The sequence below is a fragment of the Melanotaenia boesemani genome, chromosome 6, assembly GCF_017639745.1.
Source record: "Melanotaenia boesemani isolate fMelBoe1 chromosome 6, fMelBoe1.pri, whole genome shotgun sequence".
Taxonomy (NCBI): Eukaryota; Metazoa; Chordata; class Actinopteri; order Atheriniformes; family Melanotaeniidae; genus Melanotaenia; species Melanotaenia boesemani.
The window spans coordinates 31514951-31538606 of record NC_055687.1 but is presented as its reverse complement, the minus strand read 5'-3'; the positions used below and the strand labels follow the sequence as shown (position 1 = coordinate 31538606).

The window sequence follows — 23656 nt, the reverse complement described above, 5'->3', positions numbered from 1 at the left end:
TGTCAGTGCCAATATCTGTGCAGCTCGACTCAGCTATCACACCACTGCAGCTGCCTGCCATCCACCGCATCCACTCATTCATACAGAGACACTGGTGTCTTACGTGCACACCCACACACACAGTTTTCTTTTTCTGTTTCCCTTCCACCCTCTTTTTTCATTCACATCAGCTCTATAAAGCCATATTTGTGCACACACATCTTTCACTGGATGTCTTAAAATACACACTCACACGGGCACTTTAACTCTTTCCATTGTTCTGTCTTTCTTCTCCTCCTCCACAAATTCACATTGTGCCTCTGTCAGTTCCACCTCAGCTGTTCAATCATGTAAGTCTTCCACTGCTCTTTTTATTTTCATACTCACCGTTTGAAAAGGCTTTTTCTGAACAATTTAAGCTTCTACAGTCATGGCTTTGTCTTTTCTAAGCCAATCTCAAACTTTGTTCTCTATTTGTTTTTCTCTCTTTCTGTTTTCTAGTTTTTCTGTTTGTTTGATTCGAAGGTTGCACTGACTTGCTTTGTATTGCGACACGTGTTGGGCAAACATTAAAAGAGAGTTCATTCTTTTCACTGATGTCATTTTGGTTACTCATTTATTTTACTTGCATTACATTGTGTGTAGTTTGTGTTGCATTTTTGATGTGTGTGTGTGTGTGTTTGTGTACTTATGTCTGACAGTTGGATGATGAATGCGCTGACAGTGGAGGGGTCGGTGTCACAGACAGTGTGGTCAATTGCACCTTCTCCGCTGAGTCTAACCTTGAGCAACACTCCCTAAAGAGAACTCAATCTGCCATTAAGGCAGACGCAGGCTCACACATACACACGCGCTTATACACACACATTCCCTGTTGAGCATGTGCCATTAGTAGCTGGCAGGGTCTGGTTTGACAGAGAGCGATTAGCTCCCTATCATGTGTATTGATCACCTTGTCCTAGCTGGTTCTCCAGAGGCGGGGCTGGAGGGGTTTTAACAAGACATTTGGGCCAAAATCCTTCAAAGATATATACACACATGCATAATTTACACCCGTATTTTTGTTTTTCTTGTATGTGGATTTCCATGGAAGCTTTATGTTTGTTACATTTTCTCATATGCACACATTAGAATAGATGTTTGGAGATCCAAATAATCCAAAGATGCAATCTAAGCTGGATACCGAGTACAAATGAATACTGATCCGACTCGTGTTATTTTATTAGGAGGTTTATTGAATTTATAAATTAAATAAATTATATTTATTATAGACTTTGATGAATGATATTGTTAGTATCATTCAATAGCATAACACGTTGATAAAAAAATGATAAAACATTAAAAGAGACACACATGCACACACACACATATATATGTGTGTGTATATATATGTATATATATATTAAGCCTGTCAAATTATTACATTTTTTAATCAGATTAATCACAGCTAAGAGTAAACGTCAGATGTCCAAGGATCAGTAAATGCAGCATGTAATGTACTTCTTTACATTGTTCTGCATCATCTCAACCATGTTCTAGATCATAATACAGAATTCATACAGCATCATCTCACCAACATGGTGATAATGTCTGTCATAAAACCACCAGATGTGATGACTGAAGATAAACAGTCAACATTGATGAAGAAACGCTGATAAAACTGATGATCTGGATAAAAACAGGTTTTTCCTTTTATCATTGAAGTGTGAGTGTTTGTAGAACAGTAGCATCACTCAAAGTAAACACCTGTTGATAAACTATATCTTGGCTGTTTGTTTTACAAGATTTTCTTCACTTTTTTTTTAATTACATGATCACTTTAGTTGTAATAATCAGTTCAATATCTCATAAAATACTTTGGGGTAAATATGTGACGATGTGAACCATGAACCGCTAGTTTTCTCCTCCTCGGCGGAACGATAAAAACAAACGCAACAAGAGAGACATGCCAATCAGCTGATCGCCAACAGCTGTCATGATTCACAGAACAACATGAGGGGATGAGGAGGAGAGGGAGGAAGCAGCTGTGCTGCATAAACACAGAGACCACCAGAGAGTCACTAGAGCAGACATGATGGTGCAAAACAGTGGATAAGTAAAAAAAAAAAAAAAAAAAAAAAATGGGAGAAGTGTAGGTGTAGAACCCTCTCACCTGGAAAAGAATGAGTTGTTAAAAACTCTTATTCTCCACGGAGGTGACGTGTATTGGTTGCCTTGTTAATGTTGTGTTTATTCTCAAATCCATCCATAGAGCCAGCCAGCTCTTCTTTTCCACCGTGCTTATCCACGTCCGCCATCGCAACAAATGAAGAACTTTGTCATGCCACACATGTGCTAAAAATATTAACACAGTTAATTACATAAATTTGTTATACATACATATATATATATATATATATATATATATATATATATATATATATATATGCTCACAAATAAAGCTTTAGTACAGGTCTAGTTGTCTTTTATGTAATTTATTATGCCGCAGCAGGAAAACGGGTTCAATAGCATCCAAAAGTTGCGTTTTATTCCACTCAAGGTCTCAGCCCCACATCCCTCTTAGCCAATCCCAGCTAGTGCTGAGCATATGGACAGTGCATGAAAACAATTCTGAGTTAACTAACTCTGATGATAACCTAAACTAACTAACCTGCTGGACTCAGACCAGGTTCTATGGTCTTCAAAAACATACAATATATCTGGTACGACTCTCAGATGAAACTTAACCATAGCATTAATAGGAAGATAAATGTATTTGAAAAATAATGAGATTGTAAATTTCCCTTACAGTAGTATTTGTTTTTGTTTGTTTTATTAAGAAAGTAAACATACTAAAATATAAATGAAAACTAATGACCAGGTTTATGCTGTTGTGTTTAAAGCCATTTAAATAAATGAAATCAGTTTGTGCAAAGTAAAATAAACTGATTTAATTACTTTTACAGATCTGTACACGTATCACTCTGTGTCCCTGTCTTCTACATTCAGTATATGTATGTGGCGTTCTACGCTTTAACAGCTGTCTTCTATGGGCAGTTAAGACCAGCTCCAAGCTTTTGTTAATTGAGTCTAATTGAAGAACATGAAGGGAGAATAAAGGGAGCAGGCTATTAGGACATAAAAGACTGCAGCCGCCTCTCAATAGTATTTATTTTCAACCTCTTCCACTCTGATTTAAGTGTAAAAGGACAATAGTGGCCTGACAGTGATATGTATGCTTGTGTGAGTGTGTGTGCACATGTGTGTCTGTGATCTGTCGTTTGATTTACTGCGCCCACCTTCACAAGGACCAGCCTCTTATCAGATCAAAGCTGCAAGCGGCGGCCTATGAAAGAAAGTGTGTGTGTGTGTGTTGTGTAGTGTAAAGGATAGAAGAGTTTTTGTTGCTTTTAACCTAGGACAATAGCGCTGCAAAGGAGAGAGCAAGCGAGTACTCTTTGAACTAATGAAGAGGAAACCCTTTACTCTTCTCCACAAATATGCCCAACTCCCCCACTGTTATGGATTTTGTCTGCTTTTGACAGTGGAATAAAACTAAAGAGAACAAAATACTTTATTTGCTCCATGCCTGTAACTTTTTCTTTTATCCTGTCAAATCCAATATCACTAACATAAAGCCATACAAGGCAAAGGTGAAACAGAAGTTTATCACAGCGCAGCTGCAGTCTGTGTCTTTTTATTAGAGTAAAATGTGAAATGGTTATAAGTACTTTTTATCATCATAATAAAAAAATGAAGTAATATGTAAATGTCATTTACCAAAGTCATTTATGTGTTGTGATTTCCAGGTTCACTGGGTGCAGAGGCAACACAGTTATTATAGAGAGAAGCGGGCGCCACCGAAGGGATGGGACCACAATATGACAAGCGGTAAGTTTTGACTAAAATAGTTGTGTGATGAATCGTTCTTTTTTTTAACTTAGAAACTTAGTACTTTACTGGCTAATGTGTCACATTGGATCCATTCAGGTTTTATGACCTCGGCATCACTTACGTCATGTTTCACTGGGTGTTCTCTTGTGAAAAAACAGGTTTTCCCCAATGATTTCGTAAATTTATCTGGAAAAATGGTTGGATTTTGGTTAAATGTCCAATTAAAAGTTCAAATAATAAAATATACATTTTCTTTCTATTTAGGTTTTTGAGGCTTTGAGGGGTTACTGCCATCTACAGATTTAGTTTTTGCTGATCTCCAGTGGTTCATTTTAAATTCTTATTATTTGCCGTTGACTTAAATATATAGTGTGACGTCCCAATGAAAGAGTCAGAGATTTCTGAGCAGAGATCCTGTAGTCCTTATTTAAAATACTAGTCCCTGATTGGGAAATGTATTTTTTCTAATCATAAATAATGAAAATGGATATATTTTTCCATGTTTTATGTATATACTCATCACTTAGACATAAACTGAGTTTTAAGCCTTTTCATCTTTGTACACTCCAGTTACAGACCTAATAAAGTTGAATTCCTATCAGCTTTTAATCATTTTAAGGTTCATTTGTGTAATGAGGGAGGCTGTGGCCTGGGCTGATAAATACCTTATATCATGATGTGCATAATTATAAGGCAGGTTTAGTCAAACAGTCAAATGCGTTTTTGAGAGGAGTCAGCAAGGTTGCCAAAAGTGGATTAAAATGAACTGCAGAAGAGAAAAATATACTCTGTAGTTGATGTGTCCAGAAGTAGACGTTTCAGTGTACACAGACATGCAGTCCTCCAAAACGCTAATAACGTATCGTTGAATGTAGCTGGTGGAAGGTGGAAGAAATAGGATAAAGTGCCAGTTATGATACATTGCAAAGAAACAGAGATGAAACCTCAGAAATCAGCTGTACTGGACAGTCGTCATTCTTTTGACACTTATTGGCAGTTTTGCTCCATCACCAGTCAGATCTTTGTCCATTTTAACTTCTTTCTTTTTCACGGGAGAGAAAAGCTAAAGCACCAACAACAGAACTAACACAAGTAAGAGCAGCGCACAGCTCAGATAGCGCCACACATTTCTAACACAAGTGACTGCCACACACTATAACATGTAGACACCCCATTTTTTGACCTGGCTATGTCTTTTAACCTTTTAAAACCATACTGTCCTGCTCACTCTTTACATTGTTCCTGCAGAGGTCTTACACATTTTATCAAAAGGTGATGAAACGTTCTCAGTCTTGGCTCCAAGGCTCTGGAATATCTGGTCAGCTGATCCACTTCTTGCTTTCAAATCTCTTTTTTTTAAAAACATATTTTTATTAGAGAGGATTTCCTGGTTTATTTAAGCTATTATTCACTTCATTATATATTGTCCTTGTTTTATTTTATGCTATTATTTATACACATTATGTTAGAACATAATCAAATGTAGTAGCGTTATGTTTTCAGTGGTTTTTATTTCCTTTTATGGTGCTGGTTTTATACCTTATATTTGTGCTTTATTAAACTTGGTACTGACACATTGTGGTTTTTATTCTGCAAGATTGTAAAATATTTTGTAATTTTTGTTTTGAAAAGTGCTACATAAATAAATATTTTTATTATTAATCAAAAGCCCAACACATAGTGCCTGCAAAATAAAAATAACACATATTCAAAGCTCTAAAACTACCTATGATAAATATTTTGTGATTTTCACAGGTTTTGGATAGCTGCAGACCAAGTGTCACATGAAATCGTGGTTTGCAGCCTTCGACGCAAACACACAAAAATTAGGAGCTTTTCAGCACTTTATATTAAACCTATTTTCATTAATCTTTGATATTTGTTATCTTATTCAAGCAGGAGTAATTTTAATATCATCATGTTAATACTGTACATCTGATAAGACCATACCGTAAGTTATTCTAATCTAGAAAAGGAATCCAGCACTAGAATCAAGTTAATTCTTAATTCATTCTAATTTTACTTTTAAATCAGTCCATCTTATTATCATTTCTGTTTGTTTCTGTAAACAGAAACTGTTTACAAAAAACTGAAATAAGCTAATTACAATAGCCCAACTGTCTGGTAGCAGGAGGGGATAAGAATTGATAAGATTTTATTAATATTGACCCCATTATTGATTCTGCTCATTAATAGAATTCTTAATCAGTTCCCTTATCAATTCTCAACTTTTATTTTTTGGGGAAAAAAGTACATCAACCGGTTTTCATCATCAACATAAAGCCGTTTTACCATTTTCGGAGTTATTAGCATGATGCTAATATATTTATTGAAGGTTAAAGATGTGCTGATCAGTTAGGAAGCAGCAGCATTTGCACTGCACACACACAGCTCTCTTTAAAGTTAATCCCGTGTAAAGTAACTAGATGTTTTAGCACAGTGACTTGTGGTGGGGTTCATGGTTTGTAAGGCACTGACTCCTTTAGAGTCCAATTTACAATTTTAAGAACTCAATATCTATTCAACTGACAGTATATTGACCATTGGAAATGTTTCATAGCTCATCAACATTCCTCTCTCTCATTCACTCACCAACACTAACACACACACAGAACATATCTGGTGTAGAAAGAACCTTTCTCTTATAGCAACAGGACGATGTATGGAGCCAATTTGCTCCCTACATGTGTTCTAAACATTTCATATACATATTAAACAAAGTGTAGAGAGGTGAACACAAATTCAATTTTGACCCTTAGTCAACTTCTTGTGTTTATTTCACATATTCCTTTGGGATCGGGTTGGTGTGTATTTACAGTTACTTAATGTGTGGGTCGCGGGTTATACATCAACGGGTTGGGTCCATATTTCACTGGGAGATATCTGCGGGGGACGGGTCGGGTTTGGTAATTCGAGTTCAGGCGGGTGCGGGTTGGTAAAATTGGACTCGTGCTGGACTGTTACAAAGTGTGTGTTCATTTCAGTACTACTATACAAGTGTTTCCTACTGTACACAGGCTTAAAGAAATGCCCTTGAGGCATTATTGTGACCTTTAAGATGGTAAACCTCTTTGATGGGACTGGTACAACAACTGCAGTGCTTGTTTAAAATTTACATCATACATGTATGTGTGTACCTGTAAGTCCACTCTTACACACGCATGCATAATGTGCAATGGTGCGTGGCATTGGGAAGTGGTGGCTGTGTTTGCAGTAGGATGCACTGGCTCACGTCCTGCTGCAGTATTCTCTGTCTGTTTCTTTGTGTGTAACCATCCTCACAGTGTTGCTCAGCCTCTGCTCTGACAGATGATACAAAAGCAACAGAGAGAGGCAGAAAGATGAAACAACAAGGAGATTGTGGATGAGCACTGCAGCTGGGTGTTTATTCTCATACAGGAAAGAGAGCTATTTAGATTTTGCCACATTTATTGTTTTTCTTAGCAGGATAGAAAATCCTGATTATATGATCTTTACCTCTATTAAAGCAGAGGAGACAAATAAAGATGACACCATTGTTACTGTTGTTGTAATGGTAAAATTGACAGTTTGGGAGGTTTATTATTTGTAATCTGTTATCTTAAAAATGCTAAATAGATGTACATCTATCATATTTATTTTTTCATTCATTAAAGACTGAGGTAGTACAAGGAATTATTTTTAAATAATGTTTTACTCTGTTATTTTTCACTTTGTTGTTTCACCTCACCTTTTAGTTCATATGCTCATTTCCTTGCTTTTGCCATATGACTGGCACACAGACATCCTGTTTAAATCATACCCAGTTTACCTAGTTTTTTATGGTATATTTGCTCTGTGTGTCAGTATGTTTATATCTGTTGTAATCCAGGTGTTTAACATAATCAGATCATATCATACAATACAATTTTATAGGAGGTAAAAGCAGATTTAAATGTAGTGAGAATATAATCTTCTAAATTGTGCATGTAGCAGCTTATTGTTTTATTCTTCATGCAGGAGGTTAGCATGACTTGGAATTTACACTGTCTATATTTTCATGTTTAGTCTTTGATGAATATAAAGAAATTAATCTTTGTTTTATAGACTCATATGGGAGCTGCTTAATGTTAATGTGACTCATCATGATGTTGATGGGACTTTCTGTTCATTTTTAATTCTTCTGTTCAGGATAAATAATCCTTAAATATATTTCATATGAGCCTTTTTATACCTTTAAACTTGTCAAGGTCTTTACATTTTAGCAGTACAAGTTATTACTTACACATTTTGTCATTGTTGCTTTGCTTTACTACAATGTTGTTACTCATACTGATGGCACTCTTATACATCCATGCTTTGATATTATCATTTATGTTTTACATGCTATTAAACATGATGCCTTTTCAGACTGTGACAAAAACGCATCTGTATTTATTTGTTTTAGAAAATAGCTGAACTTGATAATGGATTCTGACTAAATTATTTCTAGTTGCACAGGCTGGAAAACTGGGTTGGACTTTCTGGAGCGGTCCTTAACTGGTTCTGGTCCTATTTAGAAGGCCAGAGTTATTTTGTTACGATCGGCAGCTATGAATCCGAGCGAGTGGCCATGACCTCTGGAGTCCCCCAGGGGTCAGTCCTTGGACATCTTCTGTTCAACTTGTATATGCTCACTTTGGGTCAAATACAACAGAACTTTAGCATTAATTATCAAAGTTATGCAGGTGATACACAACTTTATGCGTCTTTGTCACCAGACAACTGCAGCCAAACAGACTTATTGTGTCAGTGTCTGAAGCAATTAAACACCTGGATGAGGGAGAATTTTCTACAATTAAATGAAGACAAAACTGAGATTATTCTGTTTGGTAACAAAGAGAAGAGGGTCAGCATTGGTAAACACCTGGAGACTCGGGCTCTTAAAATCACCAACCTACCAATCTACCAGAAAGACCAAGAGAAACTCACCTCCAGTAGACTGGATTACTGTAATGGTCTTTTAACAGGACTTCCTAAAAAGAGCATTAAACATCTGCAGCTCATCAAAAACGCTGCTGCTAGAGTTTAAACCAGGACTAAGAGATCTGAACACATCACACCAGTTTTGAAATCTGTACACTGGTTTCCAGTCAGTCACAGAATAGATTTTAAAACCCTTCCGATCGTTTACAAATCCCAGAATGGTTTAGGCCCAGAATACATCTGTGATGTGTTCAGAGAATATAAACCTAGCAGAGCTCTTAGATCCAAACACTCTGGCCAACTAGTCCAGACCAGAGTCTAGACTAAACATGGAGAAGCAGCATTTAGCTTTTTTGCTGCAAACAAGTGGAACAAACTGCTAGTGGAGAAACTTGTACATGCACCTATGCATGAAATCTGTTCGGTAACTTTTTAACTTATCATGCTTTTAATCATTTTAATGTAATTTATGGTTTTGTGAGTCTTGTGATTTGTTGCTGCCTTTTACTATTTCCTAATATCTACAATGCTTTTGTTTTATGTAAAGCAATTTGAATTGTCCTGTACATGAAATGTGCTATACAAATAAACTTCCTTGCCTAATTTTCTGTCTTTGAAATATATTCATTAATAGTTGTTTGAAAAGTTGAAGTTAGCTCAGAAAAGCTTTGAGACATATGGCATGCATGTTGTGAATGGAAGAAAAAATGGCAGTGAATGCAACATGAGGCAATGGTAAAAAGAGAAAGGTGCAGGCCTTGATGAGCTGAAGACACTTCCATCCTCACATGGTGAGCTAAGCTGTGCTACAGTAATGAGATGCTAACAATATGCTAATGATATTGTAATCTGCCAGCAGTATTCTACCTCAGTGGTGAGAAGGGGGATCCGGGACACCCTTTACCATTGGTTGGAGACCCTGGATGTCCTGAAATCAGAGTTGAAGACAAGGAAAGAAAAAACTACATGCACACATACACATGATAAATCTGTGTGCTTGCAGGTTCCCAGAAGATGGAGTCTGCAGCTGACAGCCCGACAGAGAAGAGAATGAGTGACCATTCCCTCACCTTCAACGACCCACTCTGGCCCATGCAGTGGGAACTGGTGGGTGTAATTATGTGTGTGCATGTGTGTGTTGGTGTCGTCATTGGTCTTATCTGGAAGCCTCCCCTCTCTCTTCTTGTCTTCATGTTGAAGGATGTTCCTCTGACAGGCATAAGTCAGGCAGGCTTTCGTGTGTGACTGAGAGAGAGACAGAAGATGAAGAGATAAGGACACCATGGAGAAAGGAGAGGCAGAGAGAGGAGGTGAAGGGGGTTGTCCATGTTGAACTGAGACAGATGTCTGGGATTGATGAGCCTCGGCATAAAACTGACGCACAACTGGGATGCAACAACATGACATGCTCATCCCCTCAGCTGTCTCGTTCACACTGTTTGGCCAAAGTGTGTTTGTGAGGACCAGCAACAGCAGAGCAGCAGTGTGTTTAGATGGTACAAAATTATTTCACTGTCACAAAACAACAGTTTAATCATAGACCGATCATTAGCTGTAAGCTTTTTATTTTCCACAATAATCAGAATTAAACCCAGCCAGGATAAATATGGTTCAATTAGCACTTTATTCCATTTATGTGCTTATGTTATCCAACAACTAAATTACTTAATGTTAATGTTGCTAAAGCCTTTTTGATCTTTACACACGTATTCTTAATTCATAGATCTTTCAGCCTTCAATTTTTTCACCCTCCACCACAAGTCTGAGTTGTACAAGACCTTTGGTTAGTTTCTGGGGTAGATAATAGTCCAGAGTCAGATTCTGGTTGCTAGTTCTCCTGATGAAACTGCTCAAACAAAATTCTTTTGAAAAGTTGAGTTCAAAGGCTCAGAAGAAAGACTGGGATTTACCAGAAACGGGACTTGAATTTAAGCACCAAACAAAACTTAATCTTTTTTTTTTTTTTTTCTTTTGTAATTAGGGGAACAAAATTTGAGTTCGTATATTTGCAATTCTCCTTTTCATATAATAAAAGGCCTCATGATGTGTATGAAGAAATGACAGCAAAGGAATATAATTTATCTTTTAACTGTAAAATAGATGTAGCATTTGGTAACAGAAAACTTTAAACTCTGACGATCACTTTTAAATGTGTTTGATAAAATGTGGTTTATCAAAAAAACACTTGTCAAAAAATTTTTGATCAGTAATTGTACAAAGCTATGTATGTACTTTTCTGGGATTTGGATCATATTTGATGAAGTTTAATATAATTTAGTCTGAAATTAGACAGGTCATGTCAAGTGAAGATGGGCTAAGCTAGTTAGCACCCTTACGGACATATTTTGGTAGGTGCAGAATAAATGTTTAATACACAACACCGAGGCGGCTGTAGCTCAGGACGAGGATCAGTCGCCTTCCAACTGGATTCTAAGCTTTCTGTCCCTACATGTCGAAGTGTCCTCTGGCAAGACACTTAACCCTACGTTGCCTCCGATGTGCCTATTGGGGTGTAAATGTGTGTATGTGAGTGAATGGGTGAATGTGACAGGTAGTGTAAAGCGCATTGAGGGGTCAAGCTGACTGGAAAAGTGCTATATAAGTCCATTTACCATCTAATATTAGTCTTATACTAATGAACCTCTTTTTGATTTTTACAATACTTGTGTCACATTACAGCCAATCTTCGTTAAAACACGAGTAACTATAATACTTTAGTGCCTTTTATATAATTTAAACATCATGTTTGTTTATCTTAAAAGGCTTCAATAATGAATTCTTCCTTATCTGGTTATTTAAGTTGTAATAAATCTCTGTCACAGAATTGCCAAGGATACAAGGGCAAGCAGAGCTCAGCCAATCGACACTGCGGATGTTCTTGACTGACGTGCGAGGGTGTAATCTGGCAGAGTGAGGGGGAGGAGAGGCGGGTTCAAAGATTCACCAAGGCAACTGGCAACAGATTGACTGACACCTCAGCTCTCGGGGCGAGATGGAGGGTTGAGAGTCAGGACGGGGGCGGAAGGTGGTAGAGACAGAAGAAAGGAAGTGAGAGGAGATGATGGGGGAATAATGATGCTGAGGTGGAAGAAAAATCTCTGAGCTTTTTTTTATGAGTCTGATTTGTTGCAAATAGTCAACTTCCCACTTTAGAAATTTTATTTACAAGATTATTTATAAAGTCCAGTATGATATATGTAGTATGCGTCTTTTGGCTGATTGCATAAACAAGACAATGGAAGATAATTATGAGTCGCACAATAATTATGAAAAATGTAAAGTGTTTTTAAGCTTTGGAGCTTTTTCTCTGTTGACCCCTCTCCTCCCCCTCCTGCTTTCACTGTGCTGTGTTTAATCAGCCTCTGGTGGACGTAGATATTGATTGGGGGTCCGTAATCTGCTCAGGGTTGGTAGCCTGCCAGGCCTAGACAACGCATGTGTGTATGTGTGTATGTTCCTTAAAAATAACGTATATGTGATGGTTGAGTAGTAAACACAAACAAGGCAAGTTTAGCCCATTGTACCCTCACTGAGGACAAGTTGAGCTCCTGCAGAGGGGCTCTGCTGAGAACTATAAAGCATCCTGAACACACTTGTGGATGGTGTGTGCTGTTATAAATGAGTTTGCCTGTGTTTTTCACTAAAGGACAGCGAATGCATTGATAAAGTAGGATTTTTGCAGTTGTATTTTTGTTTTGCTCACATTTGTGACTGCTTGCGCACAGATGTGTATGTGCTAGAGGGGAGATATTAAGTTGCAGTGCACCAGAGTGTTGTTATGATTTTCTGTTGTGTGTGAGAAGCTTTGTCATTGGCTTTATGGTGTAAAAAATGTAAAAAAAAAAAATGAATCAACGTTCAAGATTCTTCTTTGTGGACTTATATCCAAGTTGACAAAGGTGTGTGCCATTTTTTGTGAGCATGTGTGTGTTTGTTTTCCTCCCTAGGGCTGGTCCTAGTCCTCTTTGGTGGATGGCAGTCTGCTACTTGCTTCCATTCAGCACTAACAACAAAGCTTTGCTGCTCCCCAGATGCAACCCCTCAAACACACATGCACATTCACACACACCCACACACACATACTACCCCCCTACAGAGACATTTCTTCCATTGTGCTCTTTCTCCTTCGCTTTCTCTTTCTCTCTCTCTTCATAATGATAACAACAGTTGAAGCCTCTCCAAATGCTTGCGTTTTTATGTGTGGTTTTTGTGCTTTTGATGTATGTTTACATTAAAACACAACTTTAACCCATAAGAGCCCGACGTGACATATTTGTCACATACAGTTTCAGAGACATTTTGCTTCAATTTATGGGATAAACTTTTCTCAAAATCCTGTTGAACACAATATGATACTCTTCTTACCAGATACACAGAAGCAAAAAAACATATTTTTAATATATCTTATAGTAATAAATGGTAGACACCCCCTGTTCCTATTAGTATGTCATTGTTTTACCAAAAAAGAAAACTGTTATGATTTTGCTCCTGTAGAATGAGTCCTATAGGCCTATATCTGCTTTATCATAGGTCCACATACATGGCAGCTGTCATATTTGCCAGTTCATGACAAAGTCAGCTTAAGGCACTTTTACAGTCTAGGTCAATCAAATGTTTTCATTTAATTATAATCCAGTTCAAATAACTCAATTTTATGATCCAGATTAGCCAGTTTATAATATAATAAAAAACAACAGTGCATCAGATTATCTCTTCAATTCATTACCCCGTCCTGAGACTGGTTAGGGGTGGGCAGGACTGGAAAGAGGGCTCAACATCCACCATAACTCAAAGCCAGACATACCTGCTAAGACAAACATCTGGCACACATCATGTCAAAACTACCTACCTGACATTGTACAAGTTTCACAGGTGACACCAAAGTTTTAACCGGGTGGCGTATGGACACGGGACATCTGAGAAAGAAATTGGCAGGGATTCTTCAGGCTTAAGCAAAGTTAAAAGGCAGTAATGCAAACTGAGGATTTAACTGGAAACAGCTTTCCTCTGTCCATCCACCAGTTTGATCAACTAAATCCCAAACCCGAATTAAGAACATTTTTCTTCTGACTTATTTTTCCCTCTTTAAGAACAATAGTTTCAGCCTCGTAACCTGACTGTACATAACAACAACAGGTTCCTTGCAACGAACGACGGATGAGTGCACCTCAACAGTGGATGACGGCTACAATGTAAATAACGCAGCATTATTTTTGAAGCTGATGAAATAATGGCGTGTGCATGTGTTTTTGTGTGTTTAGTTTGCACAGGGTGAGTACAACTCCACTGGGTCCGACCTGAACGTGATGCCAGTTTGGAGGAACAACGTCACCGGCAATGGTGTCGTGGTCTGCATCATCGATGATGGTGAGTCTTAACTTCAGGCTAATGCACACAAACAGGAAGAAAAAGACCTAATGGGGAATCTGTGGCAGCTAAGACACTCCTCCCAAAAAAATGATGTTGTGAACCTCAACTCTAGCTTTGTGTGAAGCGGTTGAATGATCCCCCCCTTCCCCACCCCCACCTCCATGCCCCCAGCAGTGCCACCACCTTACCGCCATCATCTTCATCTCAGTCACGCCACAATGAGAATTCATTTCTCTCTGATTGCTGGGATATCTGGCAACAAGGGAAATGAGAGAGCGGCATCTTATGGGCTCATTCATCAAGAACTAATTGAAGCCTCACTAGTCTCAAGTGCTGATAGAGCTGGAGTAGTTGTTGGAGTTTGCTGTTTTGTATGTGTGTGTGTATGTGAGTGTGTGTTAAGGTGTTCACGGGGCACTTTCAGCACTTTCTTTTGGCAGACAAGTGTCTTTGATCTGTCTTGTGTTACTGAAAGTGACAGTGGTCTTGGAAACAAGTGCACTTCTTGTGTGTGTATGTGTGTGTTTTCTCCACGTGTTTTCATGCATGTTTATTGGTTTTCGATGAAAGATGCAGCTGTGGTGAAGATCTTCTCTCTGCTATGCATTTGTCTGCATACAGACAGAGTCTCTATATGTGCATTTTTGTGTGTGTGTGTGGGTGGGAAGGGGGTGTGTGCGTGGTAACGGGTGAAGGGTGGATACAGAATGAGCAAGTGAGAGAGAGAGAGGGAGAAAGGAATTAAACAGAGGAAGGATATAGAGGGAAATGTCAGAAGGCAGGAGCAAAAAGGATTCGAAGAGGGGTGGGTTGTGTATGTGTTAATGCATGTGTGTATGTGCATGTATGAGTGTGTGCATGAGAGAGTATTAGACTTGCACCACTGAATCTCCCCCTCCTCTGAGGCTATTGTACTCCGCTCCACCTCTCTGTATTGATTCCACTGAGCAAGAGCTCCCTCAGTCTTTCTCTTTTGCTTTCTCTCTTCCTTCTTTCTCTTTTCCTCTTCCTTCTTTACTCACTTCCTCTTTGTTAACTAGGAGGTGACTTTTTCCTTATTCCTAACCTTTTTAACCCCCCCCTCCTTTGCACAGTCTGCCCCTCACAACTGAAGGATTATGTCCGTTCTCACCTTTAGCCGCCTTTCAATCGATGCCTATTGATTTTAATATCACAATGAAATAAATTATTTCTCTTTGAGAAAGTGCCGGTGCCTCAGCCCTCTTTTGGTGTCTTTTTCTATGTTCATCTTTTAGCTCAATTCCTTTGTTTTAGATGTAATGCAATCGGCGTCTGAGACCTCTAAAACCATTCAGTCATATTCAGGGTGCCACTTTTACTTTACATTCTTGTCTTTGGGTTTCTGTTCGGTCACAGTTGCACTGTGAAATATCCTTGCATTAATTTTATTTCATTGCTGCAGCTCCTGACGGCTAAAAAAGTTCAAGCCTCAATAAAATCACATGCCTTGTTTATCAGCCCGATGCCAGAGTATCATGTCTAATCAATACCACGTGTCTTGTTTGTGAAACGCACATTAAGAGCTGTGTACAGTTTGATAAATGAGGCCCGCACGGACACTTTTACGGCTAGAATAAAAGACAGCTGTCACATACCATGCATGTCAACATAAGCAGTCCTCATTAGCCCCTCGTCTATGGATTATGACTGGTGAGTGGGTTATAGATTCATCAGAGAAATTGCTTCCACCGCTCACCTACCTGTCCTACCATTGTACTACCGTGTCCCTGTCACACAGCTATCCACACTGGCCTCTGTCCACCAAGACTCCCATTTCAATCTGCGCTCACACCATTGTCATTACATGTCACTGCTACACCAAGAGACAAAGACAAAGTCTTAAAATGGAATTAAAAGGAGGATGGTTGGCTGTATAGATGGGGAAATGAAAAAAAAATGGTGAGGATCTATAAAAAGAAGATGATATAAAAGATAATTTAGGGAGCTGTCGGTCGATGTAAGACTAATTCATATACACATGTACGTGTGTAAGTTATCAGTTTGAACAAATGCTGCACTCGTATCCCTTGTTTGTGTTCATATCTGGGGAATTATGGAGGCTACAGTGAGGCGAAGGTAGGATTTCATAGTAAAGCACCTTGAAGAGCAGCACACTGAGGGACAATGTAAGCCTTACATAAATGCAGAGTTGTATTTATGTTTTCATGATGTCTATCGGTTGTGGAAGGAGGGATGATGAAAGATTTTATGGCTGATTATGAAGGCTAAAGGAAAGATGAAAGAGCTTTCAGCTCTTACATCTGAAAGATGTAGAGCTGTGTTTTTTATATTCTTGCTGATTGGCTTAATGAGGTGTGTCCTTACAGTATGAAATGTATTTACTACAGTTTCGGCTTATGTTGTGTGTCAGTCATAGCAAGTTAGGAAGAATATGCCAGTTTTTGTTTTCAGGATGTAACTGTGCAGCTTAATTTTTCCCTTAGTTTTATTTGCTGGGTTCACTGTAAACCTGAATTTTGTTAGAATAGAAACTTTTTAATTGTGATGAATCATTATTTTATGATTTGAATAAAACAGTGGTTGCCAAACTATTTTTCTTGAAGACCCCCTTCATGCGAATACTAAAAAGTGGTGGACCCCCTGCCCCACACCATGCTGAAACCATGCTGGTTTCATCCTTTTAAAAGTGAGATTCTCACCATAAACAGTGTATTCTGGTTGAATCCTGTCTATACATAAAGCCAACGTTAAAATAATAACACATAGCCTTCCTTTTTTTTAAATAAAGACAATGTGTGGACATTAATCACAACGGTTCTGAATGTTTAAAGCCTCAGGGACCCCTTGTGTCCTAAGGGGACCCCCTCCTGGACCCCAGGTTGGGAACCACTGGTATAAACAGTGTCTGAGTACTAAACCACACAAGTTGTTTTTAATTGTTTTCAACATTGTGCCGTGTGGTAATAATCAGCAAAGATGTGAACATGTTATGTTTCTGTCACAAGGGGTGGGACTATTTTTAAAACTCAGCATATCTGGACCACAAAGGCTCATGGGAGATGCTTATTCAGCAGGATTTCAACCTTTTGTGACTGTTGTGCTAGAAATTTTAGTTGTGTGCTTTACTGCCAGTGTTCCAGTTCTGTACCCCTATTTTATGACATATATATGCAAAGATGCACCTATCAGTTATTATCATTTAAAGGTGTGTTACAAAGTTTAATTTAGATTGATCAAATATTTGTTATGGAACAAGTTGAGTCTTTAAGTTGACTTTTCATGAAACCGAGTCTGTGCTTCAGTCTTCTTGTGAACGAACTAAATAATTTGCATAAATCTGACTTAAGAGAGTTAGTTCAAACCACTAGGTGGTATGAAGAAAGAATAGTTAGGTGAACTGATGTTTTTAATAAAGACCAGTGGTTGCCCATGTTGATACAACTTAACATGTTTAGTTTTAGCATTTGTAAAAACTAAAGTGGTTTTGTGGATCTGGTTTCCTCTCAAATTTCCAGTAAGCTCAACTAATCTGAGATTACAGTGTTATTGAACAATATCTTAAAATTACTCACACAGAACCATACCTCACCACATTTTGTGGTGTCTTCTGAACAGCTGGAATTGATTGCATTTACAAACCAGAATCATCACATTTCTGTAGTTAAATGAAGAGATATAAATATTTTATATAAGTGCTACTTATATAAATAATAGCTATAAATACTTTGCTTGTCTGTGACAATATTTGTAATACTTCATTAGCACACTGTTAGTAATCTTTTCTGTAGTATATCAGTGCAGTGCTTTTATTTGTTGTATTCTGCAGTATCTGATCAAACTTGCGTTTTCCTTCTTAAATGTAAGTAAAACCTGCAATTATTGCCCATTTTTTTTTATTCTATGCTCATAAGCTGTTTGGCTGGTGTCTTTACATCAGTGACTGAAGATACTCACATTAAGGCAAGCTTTTGGCTTAAGGCCAGAAAGTGTCAGAGGCCTGTTTGTGTATGTGCGTATGGCGTGGGGGGGCTGTTTGGTAGAAATGACACTGGCCGGCCATGTAAAAGTGTCTCTGACAGAAAGAGCGACAGAGTCAGCGCTTTTTTCCTCCCTGCTCGCCCCCCGCTGTTCAATCCATCCAGCTGCTGTCACCACAGGGGAGCAGACAATCTATCAAGGCATCGGGATGCATTCTCCTCACCTGCGCCGCGCCTTTAATGAACAGCCAACATGATCCCGGCTGACAAGCAGGAAATGGATGTAATAAAGATTGTTTCTGCATGCTCTTTGCATCCCTGATAAATCACCTCGCTGTGCAACAGATACGGGAGCCACATGGAAATTTGATTTCACACAGCAAGGGGGAGGAAGAAGAGAGCAGTAGGGGGATAAGAGAGCTGCTAGTGGTGGGGTCATTCTATTTTATTCCTCTTTTTATCCAGCGGAGCAGTGAAGCTAAATGTGTGGGGGTTGAATGGATGGGCTCTTTTTATTTATTTTTTATTTATTAGTTTTTGTTTTATGGCTGCGCTTTTTCTTACCCCACCAACAAGTTGTTAAGCATCGAACATACCTCTGTGCCTTCAAGTCCATAAACAATAACAGGTGAAATGTGCAGATGTTCACCTACAGTAGGTGTCAGCCATCCTAAATGGATGTAACGCTAATGTTTGCATGAGGAGGCACCACATTCTAATTACTGAGTATGAAATGTTGATTTAAAACCTTATTTTCATTATTAAGAGAATAAGAGGCCATCTATCCTGGGAGCTGGAGTTTATCCCAGCTGTCAGTGACCAAGAGGCGCTGCTCCATCACAGTGCAAAACAAGTCATTCTGACACATCATCATTATCATCTGTGGGTTTCTTCTGAATATAAAGAAAGTTTGCTGCTGTTCACACTTAAATTTCGTAGCAGGAAATTCTCTGCTGGAGATTAATTCTCACAGCTGGAAATGTTAGAGTGATGTTCGGGGTTTGGGAGGGGGTATGCTTGGAGGCAGGGTATGGTGCAAAAGGTATATTGTGTAAAATACTGCTTTTTATTAACTGCACACAAGGAATGGTGGCTGGCTGCTTTTGTGTTAGTCTATATTAAATATATTCTAATGCACCAGCACAACTACTTGCTTGCCATACATGGATTATTAGCTGATGTATTTGGACATTGATACACCCACTGATGTTCCAGCCACTAACATGTCTGGAGTAGCTGGCAGGGTAATCTTCACAAAACCTCAGGAGCAAATGTTATGGATTCATACATACAGCCCAGTCACATCATTTTCACCTGAAAACTTTCCATTTTTCTAATGATGATTAGAAGCATCCTTTGCAAAAGATGCTTCTGGGCATCTTCCTGCTCTACCATTTTTCTGTTTTTATTATTATTCGATTACTTAATTTTTATTTAGAGTTTATTAGGTGTGTTGGTGCAGGGATACATGAAAAACTTGCTGGATTGCGGCCCTCGTAGGACCGAATTGAGTAGCCCTGGTCTACATGTTAATTTTGTTTCATGACAATTTATTATATTTAAATTTTATTTACCACACAAACAATTGCTTTATATGTGAAATAGGGTTTGGAGTTTTACCAATCCTATGAAAACTGAACTGTTGGTTTAGAGATGAGGCTTTCATGAGGCGTAGAGATTAAATTGAACTCAAAGATGTTTTTCTCTGTAATGTTTCAAAAATTTAAAAACATTTAACTTTGTAGAAGCTAAACATTTCCATTAACCATCATGAATGATAAAAAAAAGTTCAGTATATAATTAGAAAACCTTATTTTATTAAATATTTCCATACGCAATGAAAAAAATTATTATTAACACCCTGGTTAGCAGCCATAACTTTAGGACTACAAGCTGATCTGGTGCCGTGTAGGTGGAGAGCGGATGTCATAAGATCTGCAGTGTAAGCAGGAATTAATGTTTCTTACTCAAGGAAGTTTAGTTTTTATTTTCAGCTGGATTGACAGTTCACATAACATTAGAAAAATACAGAAATAAAGGAAAACAATAGGGCATCTCTTCTGCCATATACAAGAGGCAGACTTTATAAAAGTTGTTTATAAGTAATGTTTATAAAATTGCAGGAAAAGACTGTAAGACATATTTAAAGTTCAAACATGTGAAATTAGCAGTAATTCAAGCACATTTCCCAGAGTCCATACTGCAGCAGTCCTCTTTCAGAAAGGGCATTCATATTGCAGAGTACAGGCACAGTGAGAGGAATGAGGAGGGCAAAGAAAAGGAAATAATGATTAGAGCTGGGGAGAAATAATGGTGGGGGAACGGGAGAAATACATGGCCAATGGAATATAGGAGAATAAAGGGAGAGCGAGATTGAGATAGGGAGAGGGTGGTGGGGGAGAGTGTGATAGGGGTTGAGGAGGGAGGGGATGCAGATATAAGGGTGGGTGGGTAATTTATGATTTAATCTAATGCAGTCTGGACCTGCTGTAAGTCACACAGACCTCAGCTGGGAAAGCGAGGGAGGGAGAGGTGGAGAAACTGAGAGAGAGACATTAACCTTTCCTTGAAGCGAGTGTGGAGCCGTTTTATCTGACCACCATCCACCTCTGTAAAATTTTTCTTCCCAGTCTCCCACTTCCTGCTTCTTTTGATATTACCAGCTACTCTTCCAGGCCTGTTTACTGAAAAAGCTCCAGAGTTAGAGAATATAACACTGGTTTTATACTTTTTTATAACACCACGTGGTAAGAGATTCTAGTCAGTAGCCAACAGGAAGTGAAGCCTACATTTCCTCTGATGTATTTGGATTTAAAATCACAGAAAACATTTGTAAAAATTGTTGTGGAATTTTATTATCAAAGATCACACACTAAGTGAGAATCAAACAGAGTATTTTATTAAGAGCTGATCAGCAATGAGAGTCACACAGTCAAACAGTTTTGGCTGAGCAAATCCGCAGAAACACACATGGGCTTGGTTAATATAGACTCGCATGACGTGATGGCATCAAGGTCGTTGGTTGCAAATCTTCAGTACATTGTCTGCACCTGGTACAATGTTTTCTAAAGACTGTTATCAACATCTGTGATGGGGAGGAGAGCTCACTAAATATTATCTGGGTACAAGTCGCTCTCTTCCTCAGTGAAGCATAAGTCAAGGTTGTTAATAATACAAAAGGTAAATTATAGAGTATAAGGGCTATGTGTATAAATTTTCCATTACAAAATCAAAGAAGGATCAACCAAATAAAGAAAGTCCAAGAAATGTTTTTTCTCAAAAACCATCTTACACCACTCCGCTGGCAAAGGTGGCACAAAAATGGAGACAGAACGAGAAATTACGTATCTGCTGCTAATGCTGCTGGCATCTTAGGCAGGTTATAATACTTGAAACAACACGTGATTATGGTTTGATTATACCGGACCAACTATTGGTGTCACATTTTTTTTCTTAAGATTTTCTGGATTATAAAATGAGCTGGTGTAGCTATTGGTGGCAAGTAATGGTGGCTGATTGTAACTGTGCTCCCAGGGGTGCTTGTTTAATATGATTTTCTTGTATAAAATATCACATAATCATCATTATTAATTATCAGCTGCTTCCACTGACATTAGTGCTGGCATTGTAGATCTTGTGTTGAAGGGAAATCTCATTTCAGTTCTATCACACACACACACACACACAAACACACACACACACAGGGGTAAACAACTGTATGATGATGACTATGGTCATTTTACATAAATAAAATGATAGAAAAAGATCACACCTATTATTACTGCCACATTATGGCATGTTGTGTTATTGTATATGATTGTGCCTTAATTATACTCCACATGTTCTGATAAAGCAACGCTACTTCGGGTATGTTCTGCCTTTGCCTTTAAGCAGCTGCTGTTGTTCCTTCTCATTATTATAAATCTCACCCTGAAATTGTTGTGTTTATGTTCTTTCATAGAGCGAAAGCCAGCAGAAAGCTCTGCATGTAGCTACTGAAAGAGGAGGCTACTGAGTTTTTCTTCTCCTTTGTTCACATTATCTTCACCCTGAGTGACCCGACCATAAGAGATGTGTTGTTTTGTTTTTTTGTCTATAGCCACATTGATGCCTGACTACAGTTTTTTGAGGCATAACATTACAAGGGAGAGTTGTAAGCATAACTTTTCTTGATGGACTTTACCCTTACACAAAGGAATTTGGAAAGTAAACTGAAAATATTGCGATTAAATTTTACGGTAATTAAATTTATGTCAGACATTTTTAGTTGATTTGTCCACACTTCAGTCTGCTAGTTAACAGTAATGCACCTACAAAACTAAATATTTAAAGTTGTTGAAGAAAACGACCTCACAAGCTTTAGGGATGCTTGTAAAAAAAACAATGTTATACTAAATTGTTGTAGTTCTCAAACAAAAAATTTTCTACAATGATTTAAAGTTATAGAAATGAAAAATTCTCTTTTCTACTCCTAAATAAACTTGAAATGTGCAGATCAAACTCCTGTCTTTAAAAGTAAGAAATCAATTTCTCTAAAATTACCAGTAAATGTAGATGGAGAGGATTTATTACCACAACTGCTTGAAGCTACAAATAGAACAGTTACAACTCTGAACAGTGGGAAATAACTATATCAGCTACATCGACAGCCATTAATACAATAACTGCAGTGTTATCGTAGGTATTATCATATAAGTATTGTTACTACAATATCAATATTTATGTCAAATCCCAGTTATTGTCAGTTCTGGTAAACTGCACGAGTCTTAGTGGAGTGATGTGAGTTCACTGGAGGACACCAGGGTAAAACCCCATTTGAGGCACTCTGAGCAGATCTTCTACACAAGATAAAAGGCGATGCGATTTACTCTGGTTACAAACAAAGGAGCCAATCCCTGCTCTCCAAATGAAGCGAACCTGTGGAATCCGCTAATCAGATGCTATGTTCGGTGGCCAGACCAGCGTCTGCTACTGGAGTGCAACTCTTGTGTCTGCATCAATAATCTCTCTCCAGAGAACCATTTTCCTGGATAAATATTAGTTTTTGCGTTGGCCCCTGTAATGGCACCCTGTGCAGGCGACAGGGCCCATAAGTGACTAAGTGACGTTGTCTGTCACGGCGTTGGAAGGCTGGCGTGGGAGTCATTGGCACATTGTGGGGTCTCTCCAACACTCATTTGAATTTGCTAGTCCCCAATCATGCCTCTACACTCGGCAACTACACACTTCCACACTCCACTCACACACTACTCCCACTACCTGTTTGGGCGCTGGCACTCTCATTTGCATGAAATAAGATGGAAATGGAGCCCTTATTTATGCCAACAGAAATGGAGTGTGTTATTAAGGGCACTATTGTGCAAAAGAGACGGTGGCGGTAAGAATACATTACAGAGGCTATTTCTGGAGAGGCTCGAGTCACACAGAGGGTAATGCTTTACAGGTCTCTGATGACTTCTACAGCCTGGGCACCAGCATGGGAGCAATGTGTGTAAGTTTATGTGCACTTTGCATGTGAATATGTGTATGTTTGTTTATGTGTGTGAGCTAGT

General features: G+C 38.4%; 1 protein-coding gene across 1 annotated transcript in view; it reads left to right on the top strand.

The window, feature by feature from the left end:
• Window positions 1-23656, top strand: part of LOC121641066 (proprotein convertase subtilisin/kexin type 4-like) — a 214339-nt gene that overhangs the window by 29019 nt on the left and 161664 nt on the right. The window contains exons 4-6 of the mRNA XM_041986940.1: window positions 3768-3849; window positions 9779-9882; window positions 14037-14142. Coding sequence (XP_041842874.1) covers window positions 3768-3849; window positions 9779-9882; window positions 14037-14142 — 292 coding nt within the window. The remainder of the gene's footprint in view (window positions 1-3767; window positions 3850-9778; window positions 9883-14036; window positions 14143-23656) is intronic.